Source organism: Notolepis coatsorum, assembly GCF_963971535.1.
Source record: "Notolepis coatsorum genome assembly, chromosome: 2".
NCBI classification, from domain to species: Eukaryota; Metazoa; Chordata; class Actinopteri; order Aulopiformes; family Paralepididae; genus Notolepis; species Notolepis coatsorum.
In genome coordinates, this window is record NC_140166.1 from 127,716,722 (window position 1) to 127,741,584 (window position 24,863).

General features: G+C 45.8%; 1 protein-coding gene across 1 annotated transcript in view; it reads left to right on the forward strand.

Annotated features, from left to right (window-relative positions):
- arhgef1 (Rho guanine nucleotide exchange factor (GEF) 1) overlaps positions 1-24,863 on the forward strand; it is a gene marked incomplete at its 3' end in the record, with an annotated part of 90,238 nt that overhangs the window by 37,894 nt on the left and 27,481 nt on the right. Inside the window, exons 12-19 of the mRNA XM_084308290.1 lie at positions 30-224; positions 1,419-1,560; positions 4,868-5,032; positions 5,949-6,139; positions 8,060-8,206; positions 16,464-16,546; positions 16,821-16,946; positions 21,803-21,917. Coding sequence (XP_084164416.1) covers positions 30-224; positions 1,419-1,560; positions 4,868-5,032; positions 5,949-6,139; positions 8,060-8,206; positions 16,464-16,546; positions 16,821-16,946; positions 21,803-21,917 — 1,164 coding nt within the window. The remainder of the gene's footprint in view (positions 1-29; positions 225-1,418; positions 1,561-4,867; positions 5,033-5,948; positions 6,140-8,059; positions 8,207-16,463; positions 16,547-16,820; positions 16,947-21,802; positions 21,918-24,863) is intronic.

Consider the following 24,863-nt stretch of genomic DNA (forward strand, 5'->3'; position numbering starts at 1 on the left):
TCCATCCTCCCATCTGCTGCGTTCTCCAGTCGACAAGGACAAGGTGAAGATCAGCGTGACGGCGCCCCCCAGAGGCTCTCTGACCGACCCCACGGCCCCCCCCTTCCCCTGCAGGAAGCCCCCCGGGTCCAGCGGGGGCTCCACTCAGCCGGGGTCCGAAGTCAGCGAGGGGTCGGGGGTCAACACCAGTGTGGCCAACAGCCCAGAGTCGTCCCACAGCGAGGGTGAGAGAGAGAGAGAGAGAGAGAGATCCTGGGGAACGCAGAGAGAGAGAGAGAGAGAGAGAGAGATCCTGGGAACGCTGCGAGAGATCTCACATTAACACCAATAAAATCTGATTCAGGAACACTTTATTCCCAAAATACTATTATCAATAGGTGACAATAAGGCAGAAACATATCTGTGCCAACTACCATTATCTCTACCAGGCTACATGTAGACACACAATGACCACCTCACATATGGTATAAGCCAGACCTGGGCATTGTACGGCCCGCGGGATGATTCTGACCGGCCCGCGAAAGATTACATGATAATTTTTTTTTTTTTTTTTTTTTATGTCAACGTTCACACGCACAATATACGCTTAGGAGACATGCTCGGAAGATGTTGGTTCTCTTTGGATCCACCTACATATGTGAACAGACATTCTCAGTCATGACGTTTACCAAGTCCAGGTACAGATCCTCTCTCACTGATGAACATCTGGCAGCTGTGCTTCGCATCTCCACCTCAGACATGCAATCTGACTTTGATGGACTTGTTAAAGCTCAACAGAGACTGGATTTATCACACTGAATGAAAAAAAAGAACTGAAGAACACTAAAATGTGGAAATATAACAAGTGAAATGGGACACTTGATATTTTTTTTCTTTTTTTTGCATAGTTCTGAAAACATTAAATGTTTAATATAGGCATGTAAAGTAAAAAAAAAAAAGGCTACAAAACTGGGACACTTTTCTTTACACAGTTCAGTGACATGTCTTGTTTATTTTTGCTATAAGATGATGTGATGTCTTTAGAAAGCTAAGAAAATCCTTGTTTCAATAGTATATGAAACTCAAAATGCCCTTTGTTATTAATGTTTTACATTTTGTTTATCATTTTGGAAATAAATTCTATTTGAATAAATGATATTTTTGAAAGCTAACCTCACCTTTTAATTGCCAAATAATAACATACACTCTTACCAGGGGTCAAAACAATGCCATTTACTGCTTTTTATATAGAAATAAAATGTATATTATGCATAATTGAGTTTGGACGACAAGACGTGCGATACATGCATTCAGAAACGTGTACTTCCATGTTAGCAGAGCGAGGATGCTCATAAACTGACATGGAATCGTTATGACCTCTGTGTGTTTGTCTCTTGTCTCCCCGCCCCCCCCCCCCCCCCCCCCCCCCCCCCCCCCAGGCCTGCCGAGCAGCCGGTCGGACCCTGTGTTGGTGTCGGAGGGGGCGGAGGTGTCCCCTGTTGGCCCTGGAGCAAGGCTTTCCATCGGGGAGCCTCTGACGCCCAGTGACACCCCCACCGAGGAGAGCCTAGAGAAAGACAGGTGAGCAGCAGAGAGAGACGGAGGAGTAGAGAGAGGGAGGAAGGGAGTGAGGGATAGAAATAGCTAGTTACTGTAGTATAGATGAATGAAGAGATTCATCTCACAGGCACGACTCAACGTCTGTTAATAAGAGTCATTATTTAAACATGGGCTCGAAATATATATTAAAAGATATATTAAAAAGATAAAATTGTGTTTTATGCATGATGTAGTGCGGGAGGGGGGGGGTAACACTTAAAAAAAAATGTATCTCTAGAATCGAAGACCAACGGATAGCCCAAAGTCCAAGTGAATGATCCGTGTCTATGATGCTGTTGAAACAGAGCTGAGGGAGCGTGGTAAAACTCCCCCCAGCGGTCCGTTCCCTGCTGTGTGCCAAGCTGTTGTCCTGCTGTCCGCCAGCTAGCTAACAGAGAGCGTGGAGTGTGGAGATGGACCCTGTCCCGGTGACGCAGCCTTCCCCAGCGCAGCCTTCCCACTCCCCTCCAGCCTCCTCTCTCTTTTCTCTTTCCGTCTCGCATGACTCTGGCCCTTTTTCCCGCCACTCCCTACATCATGTGTTCCTCTGGGTGTGTGTCCGTGTCCCTTCCTGCCGTGTCTGTCTCCCGTCTACAACAGTGATTTGGTGCATTGTCTTTGTCACAGCTGCCAACGTTGCCATTAGTTTGTGTGCAGTTTTATAGTCTTGAGGATGCAGCTGGATGTTGGTCAACGCGTTGGTGATGGTTCATAGCAGTGAAACTTGCTAATCTGAGGAAGCTGCTACACTTGTCTTTTTGCCTGTGATGCTGAGCGAGAGCAATGTGTGCGGGATCTTCCCTTTCAAGACTCGACGTGCGACGCTACTTTTCCAATGCACCTGCAGCTGAGCCCGTTCTGACGTGTCTCGTTGTTGTTGTTGTTGTTGTTGTTGTTGTTGTTGTTGGTGTTGTTGTTGATGTGTGTCCTTTTTGTTGAGAACTGTCTGTTATATGGCATTGGTTGTAGACTGTTATACATACTACAGTAGCCAGTAGTATATATATATATTTTTATAGACAAAACGTTGAAGGATGAAAAAAAAAAAAAGGCTAAGCTTTCTAAGCAAGCACTGATATATTATTATTATTAATGTTGGCCTGCCATTGGGCTATTTAATGAACATGGAGAAGGAAGCTGAGATGCGTCTTTGATTGTCCTTTTTGTTGCCTGTTCCGTGTGCTTTTGTCTGTGTCCGTGGCAGGTGTTGTCTGCGTGTGTCTCGCGGTCAGGGCTAGTGTGCTTTGTCTTGCTTCGCTCGACAGTGTGTGCGTGGTTACATGTTGAAACTAAGGGGTCAGCGGTCGTAGTGTTGGTTCAGTGCAATATCCTGACAGTTGCATGTGCATGTTTTATCGGGCTACTGCTAGGAGGTGTGTGTGAAGACGCTGTTCGGTTATGTAACCATGTGATATCCCGTGTTTTCACAGGAAGGCAAGGTGGGTCTCCGCATGCATGGAGGCATGGAAGCGCTTCGGGTCTAACACTGATGACACACGTACACACACATACACACGAGGCCCCCCCGACTATGGATTTGTATGGTCAACTTTGATTGGCCAAAATTTGCCGATAGTCGACTGGTAGAAAATATTTTTTTTTAAATATACTGTATATATATTTTTTTTAGTCATTCCATTTGGGCTGTGGGGGGGGGTGCTTAATGTCTGAAGGAGTCCTCTGCGAAAACATGCAATTGGTCCACTGATGGATACATCTACTTGATATTTGTCTACTCTCTAGTGTGTTCATTAGACGGGTGAAATCCTCCTCTGTGCCCGTTTTCTTAGGCAGTTAGCCTCGCTGGTATGCGCGCCATTGGCGTTAGCCACGCTTCTAGGCCTCTTTGCTTTTGGAAAGAATGATCCCATTTTTTTTATAAAAAAGAAAATATAATAATTTTTATTTTATTTTTTGCATTCGACTAAGGTTGGCAGTCGACTACAGCTCCTTTTGATCGATTAGTCGACTATTCAACTAGTGGAGGTCAGCCCTAATACACACACACACACACACACACACACACACACACACACACACACACACACACACTAACACCAACACAACACACGCTGCATGGCTAAGTATTGTTTACTCCTGCACCTTGGTTATGAAATTAGTTTGATATTAGACATCAATAGGCCTACAGCATTAAATACAGAGGCTGTCCAGCTTACTTATAATGGAAGTCCAACAGCAGAGGTCTGCCCACAGTATCGTCAGAGTGTGTGTGTGTGTGCATGCATGGTGTGCGCCATGTGTGAGATTGGAGAGCTGATTAGCTTAATAAATTATCATTAACGTTGCCTTACTTTAAACCCTTGGGCTATACAGTATGTGTAGAAGCAGTGAAATGTTACTAATGACTACATTCTTAACCAGCTGTGGAATGCCGTCCAATATGTCTTAAGAGAAAGCTGTGTGTAATAATATGTTATGGCACTGTAGAGCAAGTCATGTTTTTAAGTGTATGAGGCATCTACCCATGCTCCATTGTCTTAACTATATGCATGTCAAAACCCATGCATATTCATCACTCATCTTTCATTCTCTTTCTCTTTTCTCCTTCTCTTTTTTATTTTTGGAATACCTCAACCTCTTCCACTCCGGCATTTTCAACATGGTGCCTCTGTTGCTGTTGCTCCTTTTAACTCCTCATCCATCCTCAACTCACTCTGGCCTCCCTCTTCATACGGATGCCCCGCCCCCCTCCCCTCCCCCCTGCTGTCTTATCTGTCCTCGCCTTCATTCATTGTTTTGCCATTGTCACCACCTACCGGTCCTCTCCTCCCACTCTCCTCCTGGTACTCCTCTCCCTCCGTCCTCCTCCAAATCCCTCCTATTTCTCCCTACCCTCTGCTATACCTTATTCTTCCCTGCCTCTCCTCCGCCCACCCCCCCCCACCCTCCTCCTTTTCCTCTCCTCTTTCTCCTCTCCAATCCCTCCCCACTATCCCTACTCCTACCCTCCACCCCACCTCTCCTCCTCCTCTCCTCTTTCTCCTCTCCAATCCCTCCCCACTATCCCTACTCCTACCCTCCACCCCACCTCTCCTCCTCCTCCTCTCCTCTTTCTCCTCTCCAATCTCTCCCCACTATCCCTACTCCTACCCTCCACCCCACCTCTCCTCCTCCTCCTCTCCTCTTTCTCCTCTCCAATCCCTCCCCACTATCCCTACTCCTACCCTCCACCCCACCTCTCCTCCTCATCCTCCTCCTCCTCCTCCTCCTCCTCCTCCTCCTCCTCCTCCTCCTCCTCCTCCCCTCCTCTCCCCCTCCTTCCCCACAGTAGGAAAGTGGCACGCAGCGAGAGTGCCCGTGTGGACCGACACTCCGCCCGGCGCCGTGCCGCTTCCCGGGCCAAACAGTCCCGTTCCCGTAGCGACGTGGACCTCCAGCCGCCCTCCAACATGGCCGCCACACCCTCTCCGCTCACTCCCCATCACCTCCACCCGTAAGGCAGACAGAACCCCCCCCCCCCCCCCCCCCCTCCTCTCCGTGGCTGGGGAGGCACACAGCAGGGATACACCTGCTGCTGACTTTCAAAGACATAGACAAGTAGACGGCTGACAAATACAGTGATGGACCAATAGTAGGGCTGGCCGGCAAGACGATATTATTTATTTCTGTGACTAAATAAATTGGTTCATACTGGTTTAAATAAATTCAATAAATTGCCGCAATGCAAAATAATTTACACAGATTTTATGCATATTTAATTTTTTAATTTTTTTTTTATAATTTAGTTGTGGCATCTCTGCCTAAAATCAGAAATGATAATGGCCATATGGCTGCATTATATGGAATTATATTTTTGGTCAGTCCTAGACAAACGGTTAACCTTTTGATTAAACAGACTGTGGGACAGTTTTAACCGACCGCCTAGTTGAGACGATCACACTTGACCTGTGTGTGGTGACGGGTCGGGAGTGGATGTGTAGTAATGTAGTCTACTGGCACACTCATTATAGTGAAAGGCCAGCCGGACGTGTGGCTCTTCAGGGGAAGGGTTATTGAGCCGGGTCATTATTGACAACTGGATTAGTGTTATTGGCCAGTCAAGTCAGTCACTTATGGTGAGGGGACTGTAAATACTGAGTGCTATAAGTGCTTTAAGACCTACTGTCTCAAGACTCTTAGCCTGGAAACAAAGAAGAACATACGGATAAGTATACTGAGGTTACGGTTTACATTACATTTATCCATTCAACCTTTCATTTTCAAGTCCTTTATTATTCCTTGTCCCGGCATTTCACTCATAACTCTCCTCACATGTCCTCAGATACGTCTTTATATAGACCTCGATTTACATGTCCTCTCCCAACCCCTCTGTCCTTCCCTCCCCCGTCCCCCCCTCCCTCGTCCTCCAGTACTGACGGACAGTTCTTGCTCCCCGACGGTCCCGGCCCCTCCCCCACCAGCCCCTCCCCGCAGCTGGAGGAGATGGAGCCCCGCCTCCTGGAGCTGGAGCAGGACCCGCCCAACTGGAGGGAGTCGGCCCCCCCCGAAGCCCTGTCTGGCCTCAGCAAGAAGGAGACCAAGAGGCAGGAGGTCATCAACGGTGAGGAGGAGAGGAGAGGGCTGAGGAGGAGAGGAGAGTTGAGGAGGAGAGGAGAGAGCTGAGGAGGAGAGGAGAGTTGAGGAGGAGAGGAGAGTTGAGGAGGAGAGGAGGAGAGGAGAGTTGAGGAGGAGAGGAGAGTTGAGGAGCAGAGGAGAGAGCTGAGGAGGGGGGGGGGAGGAGGAGAGGAGGAGAGGAGAGAGCTGAGGAGGAGAGGGGTGTTGAGGAGGAGAGGAGGAGAGGGGAGCGCTGAGGAGGAGAGGAGAGAGCTGAGGAGGAGAGGAGAGTTGAGGAGGAGAGGAGAGAGCTGAGGAGGAGAGGAGAGAGCTGAGGAGGAGAGGAGAGTTGAGGAGGAGAGGAGAGAGCTGAGGAGGAGAGGAGAGATGAGGAGGAGAGGAGAGAGTTGAGGAGGAGAGGAGAGAGCTGAGGAGGAGAGTGGTGTTGAGGAGGAGAGGAGAGGAGGAGAGGAGAGAGTTGAGGAGGAGAGGAGAGAGCTGAGGAGGAGAGGGGTGTTGAGGAGGAGAGGAGGAGAGGGGAGGAGAGGAGAGTTGAGGAGGAGAGGAGAGAGTTGAGGAGGAGAGGAGAGTTGAGGAGGAGAGGAGAGTTGAGGAGGAGAGGAGAGAGTTGAGGAGGAGAGGAGAGTTGAGGAGGAGAGGAGAGTTGAGGAGGAGAGGAGAGAGTTGAGGAGGAGAGGAGAGAGTTGAGGAGGAGAGGAGAGTTGAGGAGGAGAGGAGAGTTGAGGAGGAGAGGAGAGTTGAGGAGGAGAGGAGAGAGTTGAGGAGGAGAGGAGAGAGTTGAGGAGGAGAGGAGAGTTGAGGAGGAGAGGAGAGTTGAGGAGGAGAGTTGAGGAGGAGAGGAGAGTTGAGGAGGAGAGGAGAGTTGAGGAGGAGAGTTGAGGAGGAGAGGAGAGTTGAGGAGGAGAGGAGAGTTGAGGAGGAGAGGAGAGTTGAGGAGGAGAGGAGAGAGTTGAGGAGGAGAGGAGAGTTGAGGAGGAGAGTTGAGGAGGAGAGTGGTGTTGAGGAGGAGAGCTGAGGAGGAGAGGAGAGTTGAGGAGGAGACGAGAGAGTTGAGGAGGAGAGGAGAGTTGAGGAGGAGAGTTGAGGAGGAGAGGAGAGTTGAGGAGGAGAGGAGAGTTGAGGAGGAGAGGAGAGTTGAGGAGGAGACGAGAGAGTTGAGGAGGAGAGGAGAGTTGAGGAGGAGAGTTGAGGAGGAGAGTGGTGTTGAGGAGGAGAGGAGAGTTGAGGAGGAGAGGAGAGTTGAGGAGGAGAGGGGTGTTGAGGAGGAGAGGAGAGAGTTGAGGAGGAGAGGAGAGTTGAGGAGGAGAGGGGTGTTGAGGAGGAGAGGAGAGTTGAGGAGGAGAGGAGAGTTGAGGAGGAGAGGAGAGTTGAGGAGGAGAGGAGAGAGTTGAGGAGGAGAGGAGAGTTGAGGAGGAGAGGAGAGTTGAGGAGGAGACGAGAGAGTTAAGGAGGAGAGGAGAGTTGAGGAGGAGAGTGGTGTTGAGGAGGAGAGTTGAGGAGGAGAGGAGAGCTGAGGAGGAGAGGGGTGTTGAGGAGAGAGTTGAGGAGCTGAGAAGGAGATGACTGAGTAAGAGGAGAGAGTTGAGGAGGAGAGGAGAAAGCTGAGGAGGAGAGAACAGTAGGAGATGAAACAGCTGAGGAGGAGAAGAGAATTGAAGAGGAGAGAGTTGAAAAGTGAGATGAGGAGAGAATTGAGGAGGAGAGGATAGAGCTGAGAAGGAGAGAGCTCCTTCTATATTTATTTTTATATAGTCCCTTTTTGGTGTAAAAATAGCCTTCATTTACAGCCTCAATGTTGGATGAATTCCTCCTCAATAAGGTTATCCTTTTGAAGAAAGATAATTTATTGCGTTTGTGTTTATTACGTTTCTTTTTTTAGTAAACATCTCCCTCCTCCCCCCTCTAGAGTTGTTTGCGACTGAGCACGCTCATGTGCGCATGCTGAGTGTCCTCCAGACGGTCTTCTCCAAACCTCTGGAGAGAGAAGAGATCCTCTCTGTCACCGAGCTGGCCACCATCTTCCCCAACCTGGATGAGATCATCGACATGCACTGTGAGTCTGGAGTAACACCTCTGCTGTTGTGACTATGACTGAAAAGGAGCTAGCTTAAACACCTTTACTGTTGTGACTATGACTGAAAAGGAGCTAGCTTAAACACCTTTGCTGTTGTGACTATGGCTGAAAAGGAGCTAGCTTAAACACCTTTGCTGTTGTGACTATGGCTGAAAAGGAGCTAGCTTAAACACCTTTGCTGTTGTGACTATGGCTGAAAAGGAGCTAGCTTAAACACCTTTGCTGTTGTGACTATGGCTGAAAAGGAGCTAGCTTAAACACCTTTGCTGTTGTGACTATGGCTGAAAAGGAGCTAGCTTAAACACCTTTGCTGTTGTGACTATGACTGAAAAGGAGCTAGCTTAAACACCTTTGCTGTTGTGACTATGACTGAAAAGGAGCTAGCTTAAAGGAAAACTCCAACATTTTGGGAAATTAGCTTATTTAACATCTTCCCTGGAGTTAGACAAGAAGATACATACCTTTTTTGTCTCTGTGCATGCATTTAGCTTTGGGAACAGTCGCTCCGTTAGCGTAGCTTAGCTTCATCACTGGAAGTGGGGGAGATCCGGAGCTTCATCACTGGAAGTGGGGGAGATCTGGAGCCTGACGTTCCCTTACACTGTATACAGTCACGAAATACACTCCAAATACAACTCCAAAACATTCATGTAAACATGTTGTGACCTGTGTATTCACCACGTGGAGAAATAAAAAATTATTGAATTAGACAATTACGTTTTATAAGCAAATATACTCTGAAAAATCTTTTGCCTAACCACTCCTCTCTGAGCGCAGTCAGTGATTTCAACGTGTTGTCGTGATTGTTGACATTCTCATTCATTCAAAGGATCCGAACCGATTGAAGTTTATGGATACCATGACTTAAAATCCTCTTACCTTGACGATTAAAAGCCTCCCCAATTTAGAAAACAGTAATCCAATGGCTGGTATTGATAATATACTACTAACTACTGGACGCTCTGAGCTAACCGGAGCTAACACAGAACAGGATGGTAAAGCATATATAATGACTTCCTTTCTGGGGTTTTCAAAATAAAAGTGCGACGTTTATAGCAGCGGAAAACGTTTATTTTGTACATTATCTAACGTTAACACGAACCTAAACTAACTTTAGGTTAGTTGTAACGTTAGTTTAGGTTCGTGTTAACGTTCGATAATGTACAAAATAAACGTTTTTTAGAACGCTAGAACGCCATCGCTTTAATCAATGGGGAGACTGCGAGATTTGCGAGTGCTTAAAATATATCTTATATTATAGCTATGGGTCTAATACACCCGTCGATTGTCAGTGAGTTGCTTCCAGTCAACATGCACAAAACAGATTGTTTTTTCATCTGTACATTTCCGTTTTATACCGTTTTGAATATGAGTATAGTTTTGGTGATTCTTAGTAATCCCAGGAAAAGACGGTAAAAAGCCACACAGCACACACAGACAGCTTCGGTCGCGGTATAAAGAAATAAACTACACCATTTCTAATAGAGTGCTGGAAGGCGGCTGGAAGGCGTAGGCGGTGGTATTTGCCCTTTTGCGAGCTCAGACCCATTCCCAATGATAACATCAGGCTGGATGGATGAAAAATGTATGGATATAGCTAGGGATGGGACTATTTCGTTTAGAGCTAACGTGAGCTACCGAGTCAACGGAGGTAACTTGTCATGCACTCGACTATTGCTGGAGCATTTGTTGATATCAGCAGCTATCAGTAGCTAGCCAGCTAGATAACGTTAGACAATGCCTCATGTAGTCACTGGGTCATTTAGTTTAAACAGTAACGTTAGCTCGGTAGGTAGCCAACGTTAGCTCACGTCGCATGCACCAGACTATAGCAGACTGCGAGGCATAGGAGCCTCTTGTTTACACGAGTGCGGGAGGGGCTGGGGAGGAGGAGGGGCCGTACGCTGCAGGCAGCTGTGTGTCTGAGAGAGAAGTCAGCAGTGAGATCTCCACTAAGAATTGGATCATGTTTTTCGATCGGTTTTGACGAGGCGAAAATAAAGCATTATCACCGATCACCGATCTCATATTTATACTGAATATCGGCCGATACCGATCGCTGGCTGATCGATCGGGGCATCCCTAGTAGTGCACTGCAACCTTGCCCAGGCCCGACGGGGCCCGGCCCGCCCCGGCGGGTTCGGGCTGGGTAGGGCTTTTTTTTTAATAAATAATTCGGGCTCGGCCCGGGCCCGGGCACCGCAGTTTTTTTTTTTTTTCATATAACTAGGGTTATAGGATAACCTTCGTTTTCCTTAAGATTCGCTTTCTCTTTTGCGCCAAGCTGTCATCAGAGAAACATTTGGATGTAATTACCGCAGCGCGCAGGGAGAACTCAGGCCGGGGACAACTCGATTGGTTGTGTTGGAATATAGCCAGTTGGCGAACGTTTTATTTGTACTTGGATGTATGTAGCCAGTTGGAGAAGTTTTGTTAAAGTTGTTCAACGCGTTGCTGACGTCGTGGTGAGTGATGTTTATTATTTGCTGGGTCGCTACCTGTTTTGTTGTGCTTTTCATATGTTGCTCTGCTTGAAATCTGATTTCTGTTTGTATAGTGACTGAGTAGGCTATTGTGTGTCGTGTGTGTGTGTGTGTGTCAAAGAAGATTCTATAGCCTTCAATACATTTTACGAGGCTGCTCTATAAGCGAGCACTGGGAGGGAGGCATAAATGCTTCTTAGTTTTCAGCGTGATATGCGTTATTTAGGCAGACCTATTGGACATTTTCGTTTTTGTTTATTTATTAAGTTAATATATAAAGTGTTTAGAATATTTAAAACAAATACAAAAAAAATTATATTTTAATAATAATAATAATAATAATTATTATTTTTTTTCTGGTTTTCACGCTGGCTAGGGCTTAAAATATTATTTACAGTCTGGCTTATTTTCGGGCAGGGCCTGAAGTTCACAGTCTCGGGCAGGGCTCGGGCTTTATTTCAAGGCCCTTGCAGACCACTAATCCCTAGATATAGCTAATAATAGAAAAAACTAACAAAACCAGAGTTTTCTCGTGATTGGCGCTGAAGGAGTTAAATGACAACTTGTCATATTTTGGAGGAAAGTAAATTTTTTGATCAAATATTTGTATTTCTTTTTATACACAAAACAAGACAAACACAATATAGTAATAACAACAAGACCTCACAATACCATAATAATAATAATAATAATAATAACATAAAAACATTAAAAATCGACTTATACTATTACAGACACCACAATAGACACCACAAAAGACATTTCCTCCCCCACTCCCACCCCAGGACCCCCCAGGATCAACACCCTGACCCCGCTCTGCTGCTAGATTGTGGCCTTTACTCTCTCTGCCGCTGAGACCCAAAGTCCAATGCCTCCAGACCCAATCACCCGTGCAGTAGAGATTTCCATATAAATTATATCCAACAGTGTCGGAGACCAATTAATCATTGTGAGCCTCTCAGGTTCTTTCCACCTCATGGCTATCGGCTTCATGGCTGCAGTAACGCCCGCCAGAATGATTATTTTCTGCTGTTGTGACTATGACTGAAAAGAAGCTAGCCTAAACACCTCTGCTGTTGTGACTATGACTGAAAAGGGGAAACTGGGACTGTTCAATTGGGTCAATTGGGACTGTTCTCCTTATACACAAACCGTAGTTTGAAGTGAGTTTGAATATAATTCAACTATTGTCACACCATAAGTAACCATTAGGGATGCACCGAAATTTCGGCCACCGAAAGTTTTCGGCCGAAAATTGCCAAAAATGGCCTTTCGGCTTTTGGCCGAAAGAGTTTTTTCACCGAAAATATATCACCGAAACAGAAACAACCTGTAACCTAACGCGTGTTGTTGTGATGATGTCATCAAAACGCGGCTTCAGTCATTACATGCGCAACGTGAGCTCCTCAGTCCTGCGTTCTGCAGCCTGTGATAACTCCTCTTGGGACTCGGGAGTCGCGCTGTTTCTATGTAAACTCTGCGCGCAACACGTCCAATAAATGCATCTTTAACATGCTTTATATCCTTATTTACTATATGCCCGTTGCGGTTAATCACTGAGTGATCTAATATGCATATTCTTCAGAGCGAGAGGGGGAGGGATTGTGTTTCTCACATTGACGCCGTCTGTCGCTGATAATATAATCTGAAGAGCATTATTATTATTATCATTCTCGAATACACGTCGCGCGTCTACTGTGTCAAAGTCAAGAGAGCACATTCATCTGGGGACTAGAAAGGTGCGCTCAGTAGAGCACAGATGTCCGCCATGGCGGCAGCCACATGTCTTCTCTCTATCTATCTATCTATCTATCTATCTATCTATCTATCTATCTATCTATCTATCTATCTATCTATCTATCTATCTATCTATCTATCTATCTATCTATCTATCTATCTATCTATCTATCTATCTATCTATCTATCTATCTATCTATCTATCTATCTACCTACCTACCTATCTATCTATCTATCTACCTCTCTCTCGCTCTCTCTCTCTCTCTCTCTCTCTCTCTCTGATTGATTGAAAACTTTATTAACAGATTGCAGAATGGCTACAATACAGTACAGCTCAATCAGGCATGCGTTGCTCTTGGGACGGGGTTGCACTCCGTGCAGGGTAAGATTTGAGCCAAAGCGCGTGCACGCACACAGGAATGCGCTGCACTCGCCAACTCGCTATAAGTACCCACCTGGGCTACTTTGCATGTCAATATCGCCGGTCGTCAGGTGTGTTAAAGACGTTCTCAGATACATTCACACCTAACTTGTTGTGAATGATATGTGTTACATTCCATTCGTAGAGGCAATTAGGCACTGTCTGTAGTCTGTGCTCAAGCGAGGGGACATTTATGCGCGCGTGGCGCCGTAAGGTGCGTGCAACCCCAGTTGATATCAGGAATGCACGCCTGAGCTCAATACACACAATTGTTAAGGGTATGGAGACCAGAGAAAGACTTTCGTCTTGTTTACATCAGGGTCCCCCATTTTCAATTCATCAGGACATACATGACATACAGATAGACAGTACTGCTACATCTATACATTTATGACATACCAGATTTGCAAATACAGTACTGTTTGTGATACAAAAAGAGTCCAGAAAAGGGAGTATATACATTTGACGTAGAAACTGTACATTAGAGGAGGTGGCGGGGGGGGGGGGGGGGGGGGGACACTGTACAACTGTACAAGCAAAGCTGTACATTGGAATATTGACAACCATACTAGGTAATTTACTGTACATTGGAGGGGGTACTTTTATATAAAATGCTTACTGTAGCCACTACAGTAACATCATTAAGTCTGCTATAAGCTATTCTCCCTCTTGTGTGTGCAGATCTTTATGCACTTTTAAAGCACATTGGCTTTGTTCTGAATGCACTTTGTAGTTATCCTACAGAGAAAAGAAAATGCACTTGACTTGGAATTAATGTACTGTATGCATTCAGAAGTGCTGAATAAATGTTTTATGGAACCATAATAGTGATTATTTATTATTTAAGTTAAGTTTTGCCATAATCATATATTTTTCCATAATCAGGTAGCTGAACAACATTGGTAAAAAAAATTCTATTCTATGAATCATTTTCGGCCTTTCGGCATTCGGTTTTCGGCCAACTGTTTCCTATTTTCGGTATCTGGTTCGGCCAAGAATTTCCCATTCGGTGCATCCCTAGTAACCATTAACCGATTTGCGGCCAACCACTTATATATACGTGATTGGGCGCCATCCTTTGAAGGCCAACCACGTATGTATACGTGGTAAACTCTGTTTTGCTTTTATTCCATTTTAATATCCTACTCAATGTCACAGAGCTGTATTTTGTCTGGAAACGGCATATCGGGACTCCGAAAGTGCAGTACTGGCCAGATCCTGGTATTGGCGCTGTCTCGATAATGCAGTTTCCCCTGTTGCATACCGGGTGTCACTTTTTTTTCGCTCCGGGTTAGCTTTTCTGTTAGCCTAAAGCTATGGCTTCACCAGATCGCCTGGAATACTTTTTGCGACGCCGAATTCAGTATGCAGTAAAGGAATATAGCATCAGCCAATGGACATATCGATCTACCAGATGGCGATCAAATAACTGGGAAATTCTTTTTGGAATCCAACCTGCCACAGGTAAGAGCGATTTGACTTCAATTTCAGTCTGATTGGGCCTTGTTCTCATAGCCATCCACCCGGTCAGCGTATGATGTTGCAATAACGAATGCCGTTATTGGTAATCAATAATCAGAAACGACCCCCCCCCCCCCCCCTTTCATGCATTCATGGTGGAACATGATACCAATCATATGCATTTAGATTTTTAACTAGCTTGTGTAGGGCCGAAACGCCAATCGATTTAACGTTATTAGCTTAGCGCCCTATAACTAGCTTTGCAGGAATTACCCCAGACCATTGCATTATATAGTTCATATTCACAACGCTATAAAACGGGAACGTATTGATGAGAAAATTATTTCTTTATGGCATATTGAAGGGAAGGTTTATACTGTCAATTGAGAATGACAATGGACACATAGCAATAATATAAAATATAGATTTAGCTCTACAAACAACCTCACGCACAGTGAAAACTTGTAATGAAAAGCTGGCCTCTTAGAGTGGGATTAGACGGGTCCCAATGGCCCAATTGTGTTAAAAGGATACTTTCCAAATTCTAGTTGGTTGGTATTCGTAAATGACAACTTGTCATATTTTGTCATACATTAGTTTCTCTGAAGGGCCCATGGGACACAGCTTGAGCCAAGCTACCAGCTAGCTGTGTCCCATGGTTTCATAAAGGAATGTTAACAATGCTAACATGCCATTGTGGCAATTCTAGAAACATTTTACAACAACGTGACAGGATGGCTGGTGAGGTACAAAAACAACAACAGTTCCAAATGTCAAAGAAGCCCCTTAACACATTGGACGCCAGAGGTCGCTGTGGGCGTATGGCCGTTTGTGCCAGCGCTGTAATGCAATGGGGGTAGATGCCGGTGTTTGTAGTGCTAAAACTATATTAAATATTATAGCTATGGATCTAATAACAACGTCGATTGTCAGTGAGTTTCTTCCGGTCAACATGCAAAAAACAGATAATTTTTTCATCCATACATTTCCGTTTTACACCGTGGTGAATATGAGTATAGTTCTAGAGTGATTCTGTGTAATCCCAGGAAACTCCGCCAAACAGCGCTTTACTGCATTCCACTATAAATCGTGCCACTCCTCGCCTGGATCAATAATCATCCTGAAATCAACGGTAGATTATCGGTATTATGTTTCATCATCGATGCATGAAAAGAGGGGGGGGGGAAGCCGGCCCTCCATGCTTTGATCGCAACCAACGGGACACGGTCCACACACACACACCACAGACACATGCTGCGATCGCGGGGAAAAAATTATCGGATCAACGCAAGATTGATAACATATAGTCCTTACCTTGTCTATGATGTACTGCAAAAAGAATAATCCAATTATTTGATCGCCATTCCAAATACTGATTGCGATCGTGTGTCCAACGTCGATGCCATCCCTATAAGCGCTTGTCTTGCTGGAGTGTTTAGACTCCGCCTGCACGCTGCACTGAAAGAGGCTGGACTGGGATGGCACAACATCGTTCAGGAGGCCAAAAACCACGCAACATGGAAAGAAATCGTCAGTGGCCTATGCTCCGCAGGGAGTGCAAACGCTTAAGTCAAGTAAGTCAAGTGCACGCTGCAGCTCGGCCAATAAAACAAACCACATTGTTTCAAATGCAGTGCAATAGCGGCCGCAAGGCGTTAGGCGGCGGTATCGGACCGTTGCTGTCTCAGACAGAGTGCCACACAGTCCTACAGCATAGCAGGATGAATTATGAATGGAAATAGTGAATAAAAGAAATAACGATCCAATAACGAGTTTACTCGTTGTTGGCGTTATTCGATTGGCGGGCTATAACGAGTTAACTCGTTCTTGGCAATTAATGTGTTAACACCCTGAACACTGATGTGCAATGTAGCTAGAATAAGGACTAAACTCTCTGTGTGTGTGTGTGTGTGTGTGTGTGTGTGTGTGTGTGTGTGTGTGTGTGTGTGTGTGTGTGTGTGTGTGTGTGTGTGTGTGTGTGTGTGTGTGTGTGTGTGTGTGTGTGTGTGTGTGTGTGTGTGTGTGTGTGTGTGTGTGTGTGTGTGTGTGTGTGTGTGTGTGTGTGTGTGTGTGTGTGTGTGTGTGTGTGTGTGTGTGTGTGTGTGTGTGTGTGTGTGTGTGTGTGTGTGTCCAGATGCCTTCTATGAGAACCTGAAGAAACTACGCGTGGAGGACAACTTCATCGTGAAGGCCATTGGTACCACACTGCTCAACAGAGTGAGACCACCCTCCTCCAATATTATCTTTCTTTCTTTCTTGCTCTCATCCTTCACCTATCCTCCCTCCCTCTCTTATCATTTCAAACCAGGCTCTCACCCATGCCCCCCCCCCCCCCTGACCCTCACCTTAATCTACCTCCTCTTCCCATCGTTCCATCTCTGTCTACCACTCTATCTGTCCGTTCATCCCATTCTCCTCCTCCTCCGTCTCGTTTAGGAGTGTCATATAATAAATGGATGGTGTCATTGTGTGTGTGTGTGTTGTGTTATAGTTTGGTGGTCCTGAGGGAGAGTGGTTTCAGAAGCTGACGGCCCGGTTCTGCAGCCACCAGTCCTGGGCTCTGGACCAGATCAAGGGCCGCCAGAGGCGAGAGCCGCGCTTCAATGCCTTCATACAGGTGACACCTTAGGCTTTATGAACCACTTCGCTCCAACACTCATTACAAGATAATTTCCCGATCAGCTAATATATCTGCCCGTATAATTTTTTTTCTTGAGACGGTATGAAAAATACATATATTGAATTCAATATCACACAAGATTGAATTCAAAACATTTCATTTCATTTTAACAATACTTTATTGGTGTGGCGGCTACGTGGCGTAGTGGGCAAGGCACTCGCCATGAAATCTGGAGACGCTGGGCTTGCCTGTTCGAGCCCAGCGCTCCACATTTGCTTTCAGTTTAGCTGGTCGTTCATACTAATACACATTGGCCGTATTAGGGGGTGGGAAACTGATGGGTGGGGATCGGGCGTTGTGGACAGTGACTCCTACAGGTCGGTTGGTGCGCCTGCGCAGTAGAATCAGGAAGTGTCGGGGGCAGCGTGAGCCTCCCACGCGTTACTCCTCGCCACTGAGATCGAGCTGCGCAGGTGAAAAGATGCGACTGCTGTTACCTCAAGTACCGGAGGGGACTTGTGCTATGTATGACTTAGTCCACATTGCAGCTGGCTTGTGGGAGGCAAGAAACAACGTTCGTGACAGGGGAGGGTTGAATTGGATGATACGAAATTGGGATGGGAGAAAAATATAGAAAAATGGGAGAAAAAGTGAATAAAAAAAAAAACAATACTTTATTGGTTTAATCTCAAACAAACAAGATACTTATTTTTGTCTCACAAATATTAGAAAGCATTATGCTTTCCCACCATAAGACAAACGGTGAAGCACAATTACACAAAAATACAGAACAAAATCAAAGACGACCTGGACAGGTGGGCAAAACTTAAAAACTCTCAAGGGTATCAATAGTTAAGATGGATGTATTACCAAGAATCAATTTCTTCAGCTCAATGCTTCCGTTACCTCCTCCAGAGGGCTACTGGAAAAGATTACAAACCTCCACATACAAATTTATTTGGAATAACAAACCACCTCGCATAAAAAGATCCACCGCACAGAGAAATAAAGCAGACGGTGGCATGGCAGTCCCAGATTTTTTACAATATTTTAAGGCCTTCACTTTAAGACCAGTGAAGATATGGTTTGACCCCCAGGCTTTGGTATCTTGGAGAGAATTAGAAGAAAACATGGTAGCCCCACAGAGACTGGAAGACATAGCACACACTAAAATTTCAATCAAGCATTGTGAGCGAGAATTTGGCCCAATAATTACCCATGCAATCAGAACATGGCGGGAAACACAAAAGAAATATCCTAACCCTCAAGAATGGCATAATCACACTCCCATATTCAATAACAATGCACTCTTAATGGGAAAACGACCTATAAGATTCCCTATATGGGAAGAGAAAGGCATACACTCATTAGGGGATATTTTTAATAACAAGGGCCTCTGTAGTTATGTCGAAATATGCATAAAGTTTAACCTCACCGAGTCCACATGGCTTTTTTACATACAGTTACGACTTTGTATGAGATCTCACGGTGTTCCATTACTCGTACCAATTGAACACCACAGATACCACAAATTTTTCTATGAAAGAGATACATTGGGAGGTTTTGTATCAAGTTTTTATTATCAATTACTAACGTCCTCGTATGAAACCCTTCAAATAGACACTGTCTGGAGGAGGGATATACCAGACCTGGAATATGACTTTGATTGGCAAGGAGCCTGGGAAAATGTCCGACTTACATCAAGGAACCCGGATCATCAACAAATCAATCTGAACTATATTCACAGGACATACTTGACTCCTATAAGGCTGTGCAAAATGGGGCTTATACAAGACTCCAAATGCTCCCAATGTACAAATGGGAACGAAGGAACATTTATGCACATGTATTGGGACTGCCCACCAGTTAAGGCATTCTGGAAAGATGTGTCCCAACAATTATCAACACTCGTATTTTGGAATATACCTGTACACCCCGCGGTATTACTATTGAATGATGTTTTTGAGTTTGCAGTGAATCCACAACTAAAAAGATTGGTTTTATCGGGTATCACAGTAGCTAAAAAACTGATCGCATCACGTTGGTTTCAACCGGAAAAAATGTGCCGAAAAGTGTGGTTTCTTACATATCTTGATGTGATATATCAAGAAATATCTACAGCAAGAATTCTGGGGATCAATGAATCCAAAATGTCAATGTGGTTAGAAGTGGTGGAGAGAATAAAAGCTAGCTTATAATGGTGGTGTCTGGTTAGGAGTGAGGGATAATGGAGGTACTATCCAAGAGGGGGTCTGGGAGGGGGGGGTTTGAGCTGGAGCATATGTGTGTAGGGTTTTAGAAAATAGGTATTAGGGGTATATTATATACTAACATTTATATAATTGTAATTTCGTTGGATATACACTGTATACGGCTAAAATGTTATTATAGACTATTTTTGTTTTATCCTGTTTCTGTACTTGCATATATTATAACCACCTTTACTGAAAGTTTCATTATGCATTGTGTGTTGAGTACTGACTTTTAATAACTTTTTGTTCTGCAATAATAAAAAAAATATAAAAAAAAAAAAAAAGCATTATGCTTAAAATAACAATGTTATATACATATAACGTGAAACTTTAAGCTGAGTCCCATATAGAATAGACGCCTGTTCCTTTCACCGGCCGGGTGTGGCCACACGCTTTGACAAATAAAGGCCTGTCTCAATTAGAAGCCGGGTCTACATTCATTGTTTATCTGATTTTCATTGATGCTGCAAAATAGTTTATTTATTTATTTGCTTTACTTTCATTCAAATGTCACATTTGCTGATTGCTGATTCACAGAGAAAAAAGTACGACCTTAAATTTAAGACGGTAAAGGGGCCAGACTACGTGGTGGGGGAAGGAAGCTCATTACAAGATGACGTAAACTGAAAATAATTCCCACAGTCCAAACTGGCCATGGTAGCGGCAGCACTGTAGGCCTAGCCATCCGACTTGAGCTGCTGAGTGTGTGTGGGCTGGGCGCTGTCCAGTGCTGAAGGTCTGACTCTGAGCTGCTGAGTGTGTGTGGGCTGGGCGCTGTCCAGTGCTGAAGGTCTGACTCTGAGCTGCTGAGTGTGTGTGGGCTGGGCGCTGTCCAGTGCTGAAGGTCTGACTCTGAGCTGCTGAGTGTGTGTGGGCTGGGCGCTGTCCAGTGCTGAAGGTCTGACTGTGAGCTGCTGAGTGTGTGTGGGCTGGGCGCTGTCCAGTGCTGAAGGTCTGACTCTGAGCTGCTGAGTGTGTGTGGGCTGGGCGCTGTCCAGTGCTGAAGGTCTGACTCTGAGCTGCTGAGTGTGTGTGGGCTGGGCGCTGTCCAGTGCTGAAGGTCTGACTCTGAGCTGCTGAGTGTGTGTGGGCTGGGCGCTGTCCAGTGCTGAAGGTCTGACTGTGAGCTGCTGAGTGTGTGTGGGCTGGGCGCTGTCCAGTGCTGAAGGTCTGACTGTGAGCTGCTGAGTGTGTGTGGGCTGGGCGCTGTCCAGTGCTGAAGGTCTGACTGTGAGCTGCTGAGTGTGTGTGGGCTGGGCGCTGTCCAGTGCTGAAGGTCTGACTGTGAGCTGCTGAGTGTGTGTGGGCTGGGTGCTGTCCAGTGCTGAAGGTCTGACTCTGAGCTGCTGAGTGTGTGTGATATGTTATTTGATAGCCTACTTTTTATACAAATACTATTCATACTGGTTTAAATAAACAATTTGATAGTATCCCAGTGCCCCATCTTTGCTGAGCAAGAGTTTTGTGCAAAAGGAATTAAAGGCCTCCCTTTAATTAGGAATGAATTAATTTAATTAATTAAGGTAATTAATTTACCTCCCACCTCTTGCAGAGACAAGTCGCATTTATTTCCTCTCTCCCTAGGCCTTCAAGGCCGTTCCTACCGCCGCCTCTACTGCTCCATGGAGCCCGACGCTGCTATGCTCTGCTTCGTGCCGGTGGCCGGACTATACTCAAATCAACTCTAAATGGATCTAATCAGTGGATTGCATATTTTCTTCAAGAAGCAGAATAAGGCTAACCCTCTCTGCCTATTGGGACATCATAATCGGGCTACCAACTTGAAGACGTGGTGATTTTTGGATTATCGAAGCTTTTGGACTGCAATAAGAAGATTTTGGATCTGTTTACCGTGCACAGGATCTACCAAAATGAACTGATAAGACACTTGGACACTTGGACTAATAATGCATTCAGTCATTTGGACGGAGTTGTTAAAACTCACTCCACTCAAATCTATAGAGTTATATTTCACTCTATTCAAATCAAATTTAAAGTGACGTGGCTGGGATAAATTGGCCAGTCAGTCAGCCAAAACAAATTCCTGGACCAAGGTCGAAACAGGGAGCTGCTGGAGTCGAAGGCCCTCTGGGAGATAAGAGTGGCGAGCGGCTTCCCCACCCGCAATCCCTACCTCCCCCACCCAGGACTTGGCTTGTGCACTCCCCCCCACCTCCCCCCCCCCCCCCCCCCCCCCCTTCCTCTGCATTGGCGCTGCACTGTCGGCTGCCAGTCTGTTTGCGGTGGTGAATATGCATATGTTTGTCTCAAGGCTCTGTACCATTATTACTATCTAAAATGTAATAATTGTGGAATATTACTGTAATGAGCTGTATGTGTATGATCCAAGCGTCCTATGATCCTCATAGGAGCATAACAGAAAAAAGCATTCCATGTGAAGGTATTCTGTATCTTTGCATGTCAACTAATAAAGAAACTTGAAACTTGAACTTGAAGGCCGGTCCCAAATATAGGCCGGTTGAGTTCAATGATTGAAGCAAATGAAAGCCTGGGCTATTAATTTAAAACTTTTACGATACATTGGCTCTGACGTGTGTGTGTTTGTGTGTGTGTCCGTGTCCGTGTGTCCCCCCCCCCCAGGAGGCAGAGAGTAAGCCTCAGTGCCGTAGGCTGCAGCTGAAGGACATCATCCCCATAGAGATGCAGAGACTCACCAAGTACCCCTTGCTGCTGGAAAACATTGCCAAGAGCACAGGTACCTGTGTGCTCTGTCATGTACTCTGTCTGTCATGTACTGACGACGTATCATTTAATATTCATATGGCCGTTGGTTAAGAACTAGTTAGAACTAGCTAATAGATACAATTGACAATGTGTATTTGAGACATCTGGAAGACTTCAGTTACACTAGGAACTATACTGAAGAACGTTGATTAAATCAGGATTTGACATCACCACATGAAACAATAGCCAAAATGGGGGGCCGCCCGGGCCTTTGTTCTCTTAACTCATTGACTGCCACTAGGGCTGACCTTCGAAGCTTTTTTTGGCAATCGAAGCTTCGGGGGCCGAGCTTCGATTTTAATTCGAAGCTTCGAGAAAATATATATATATATATTATATTAATTATAATATTGTAGTAGTTAATTACTTTGATTTCTCACACTAGTAGTTAATTTCTATGACTTGTAAAGTATACATGAATCAGGGCTGAAGAGAGACGGCACAGGGCAGATCGGATGAATAGGAGGAGGTTGTTTTATTTCACACAAGGTCAAACACCAAAGTCCCTAAACTTCATAATATCAAGGCCTTCTATTTATACTCTTCATTCCCTGTCATGTTGCAATAAAGGCAGGTCACTTCCTAATTGGTCAAGTTCGGTGGGTGTGTCTAATAATTGTATTATGGCCAATTTCCTATTTAAAACTGCGTAGTTCTCAGTTTCCTGGCTGGTTTCATTGTTTTTCACCAAACCGGTCTATGCTGGTTTTTTGGGGAACTTATTCTAAAATGAGTTCATCCCAGGTCCTGACCGAGGTTAGATCCAAATCTAAGAACACTAGAACACATCCCTTGCACCCCTCCTGGTCCGCTCTGATACAGTTTGCTCAGAGGATATAAATATCTGTGACATGGGATATGTTTTGTAATGACCTGTATCCATAGAGGTGTAATCTATTTTATATATGATGTGCATTATATGGCATTCTGCCACCACAATATATATATATATATTAGTGCTGTCAAACGATTAAAATATTGAACTCGATTAATCGCATGATTGTCCATAGTTAACTCGCGATTAATCGCAAATTAATCGCATTTTTATTTTTAATTTCTTTTTTACCTTAAACAGATCTTTTTCAAGTTCCAAGTTTTAATACTCTTATCAACATGCGAGTCAACAAATGCTTGCTTTGTGCAGCCATTTAACACAAAAGGATGACCCTCATGCATTGCAAATTTGCATCAAATTCAAAACAGAGTGATGCACAAAATAACTTAAAAGAAAATAATAATTTAAAACAATGAATAAAGTGTGTGTAGAAATCGTCGGAAAGGAGAGACGCACAATTTCTATCTTGCAACCACACCAAGTAAGTAGTGTGTCATTTATTATCTTCTTAGCACAAGTGACAGCTGTCAGATCTATGCCGTGCTAAACTCTGACAGCTCCTCGTCACCAAAAACATTTTATGAATGACATTCCACCAGCGCGTCTTCTCTAAGCCCAACCCCCAACCAACCTCATTAAAGTGACAGTGCCCCATCAATACATCAAAACAATCTAATGGTGAATTATGTCCATAGCACCCACTACATACGTCCCCCCAGAATTCATCATAACAAAAGAAGTCAATGAACAGGAGGGCGGAGAACCCTGCCATAACGGCTCTGCCTGACCCCTGTAGCGGCCGGCACCGCTGTAGGGAAAACCTTAAGGGCCCTACGGCCACTCGGGCACAGGATAGGTGGCGAGGGGGTCTCGTGGGCCTTACTCGGAAGACTGGGCAAGGTAGGGGGTCGTCCCCGCCGTGGGGGCTGGGCCAGTCCAACAGGTTTGCCCAAGTCCACATGAGCCGGTTTAAGGCGGTCTATGGAAATGTGTTCCAGCTTCCCGCCCATGTCCACCACAAAGTACTTGTCTCCAGCCTCCTGGACACGGAACGGACCGTCGTATGGAGGTTTCAAGGGGTCCCGGTGGGCATCGTGACGGATGAAAACATATCCCGCTGACTGCAGACTTGTAGGGACGTGCGACCGGGGAAGGCCGTGCTGTGAGGTGGGGACTGGCGTGAATACCTTAGCCTTCTCCAGAAGTGCTGTCCGCTGCTGGGCTGCACACCAGGGGGCAGTAATGTTAGGGATGAAATCCCCTGGCACCCGCAGAGGCTGACCGTAAACCAGCTCAGCCGAGGAGGTCTGAAGGTCTTCCTTGGGGGCCGTCCTGAGACCAAGCATGACCCACGGGAGCCGGTCGACCCAGCCGCTGTCAGTAAGGCTGGCCCGAAGTGCTGCTTTCATTGAGCGGTGAAAGCGCTCGCATAACCCATTGGCCTGCGGGTGGTATGACGTAGTCCGGTGTAGCTTCACGCCCAGGCTCTTGGCGACCGTGTTCCAGAGCTCGGACGTGAACTGTGGGCCCCGGTCTGAAGAGAGGTCGGCTGGAGTGCCAAACCGGGCGACCCAGGTTCCAATAAAGGCTCTGGCCACCTCGGCGGACGTCGTGCTTGACAGTGGAACTGCCTCTGGCCAACGGGTAGTCCTGTCCACCATAGTAAAGAGGTAACTGAAGCCGTGTGAGGGGGGCAGGGGGCCCACTAGGTCAACGTTCACGTGGTCGAACCTCCTTTCAGGTACAGGGAAGTGCTGCAGGGGGGCCTTGGTGTGACGGTACACTTTAGCGCGCTGGCACTCCAAACAGGAGTCAGCCCAGTCTCTTACATCTTTTCTAAGCCCAGGCCAGACAAACTTGGCGGACACTAGCCTCTGCGTAGGTTTTTTTCCCGGGTGGGAGAGGCCGTGAACAGCGTCATAAACACGCCGCCTCCATCCTGTGGGAACGATGGGGCGGGCCTGTCCCATAGAGACATCACACAGGAGTGTGGTGCCAGCGCTGTCAAAAACCACATCCTCTAACCGCAGGCTTGAGGTGGCTGACTGAAATCCTGCACTTCAGGGTCGGTAGCCTGGTCCG